The 1042-nt window shown below is 48.6% G+C and overlaps 1 protein-coding gene across 2 annotated transcripts in view; it reads left to right on the top strand.

Moving 5' to 3' along the window:
* The window catches only part of POLR2G (RNA polymerase II subunit G), a 5270-nt gene extending 4228 nt beyond the window's left edge, over positions 1-1042 (top strand). For both annotated transcript variants that reach the window (XM_032283077.1, XM_032283078.1), the window contains 2 exons: positions 527-560; positions 771-1042. In XM_032283077.1, coding sequence (XP_032138968.1) covers positions 527-560; positions 771-784 — 48 coding nt within the window. In that variant the 3' untranslated portion in view covers positions 785-1042. The remainder of the gene's footprint in view (positions 1-526; positions 561-770) is intronic.

Below are 1042 nucleotides of genomic sequence, written 5' to 3'. Positions count from 1 at the left end.
TGTTACCCAGGCTGGAGTGCAATGGCGCAATCTCGGCTCACCGCAACCTCCGCCTCCTGGGTTCAGGCAATTCTCCTACCTCAGCCTCCTGAGTAGCTGGGATTACAGGCACACACCACCATGCCCAACTAATTTTTTGTATTTTTAGTAGAGACGGGGTTTCACCATGTTGACCAGGATGGTCTCGATCTCTTGACCTCGTGATCCACCCGCCTTGGCCTCCCAAAGTGCTGGGATTACAGGCTTGAGCCACTGCGCCCAGCTTTTTTTTTTTTTTTTTAAAGATGGGGTTTCACTATGATGGCCAGGCTGGTCTTGAACTCCTGACCTCAGGTGATCCAACTACCTCAGCCTCCCAAAGTGCTAGGATTACAGGCGTGAGCCACTGCGCCCGGCTGGTTTCAGGGGGTTCTAAGCTCTTCTCCCAGGAAAAAGGGGTGGATAGGCAGAAGGCCTGGGATTGGGGGGTGGAGGTTGGTTCTGTGCTCACCTTGGCTTCACTTTCTTTTTACCTTCCTTCCTGCAGTTTGCTATTGGCTCCCTGATGGATGATTACTTAGGTGAGTGCCTGATTATCCGTGCCAGAGCTATTGCTTGGAGAAGGGGTGTGTACGTGTGGGAAGTAATAAAGGATTTAATGCCCAAATCAGAGAGACAGAAGAAACTTTTATACTGTCTGCTTGGAAGATCCAGAACATGTGCCTTGGGATGAAAAGCTGTGGTTGCCCCCAAACTCTGGGTCTAACCGATTGCTTTTTCTGGTTTCACAGGGCTTGTAAGCTGAGCCTGGTGGCCTCCTACCCTTGGTCCTGATCTAGGAAGTGTGATTGTCACACTTACTGTGTTGTCCAGAGGTCCAGTCTGGCCGCTGTTGTGAAGGCAAGGAAGGCAGCTCATCCTCGGAAGGTTCTTTTGGCTTAGCTACTGCTTTCTGATTTTTCAGTATGTGTTCTGTGTAAAAAAGCCCTTGGTTCTCATGGAAGTGTTATCTTTTTTTTTTTTTTTTTTTTCTCTTAAGCAGGAACAATAACTCTTTAAAAAG

Source organism: Sapajus apella, unplaced genomic scaffold (genome assembly GCF_009761245.1).
Source record: "Sapajus apella isolate SASKATOON/1434 unplaced genomic scaffold, GSC_monkey_1.0 scaffold14, whole genome shotgun sequence".
NCBI lineage: Eukaryota > Metazoa > Chordata > Mammalia > Primates > Cebidae > Sapajus > Sapajus apella.
This window is presented reverse-complemented; position numbering and strand designations above follow the sequence as displayed.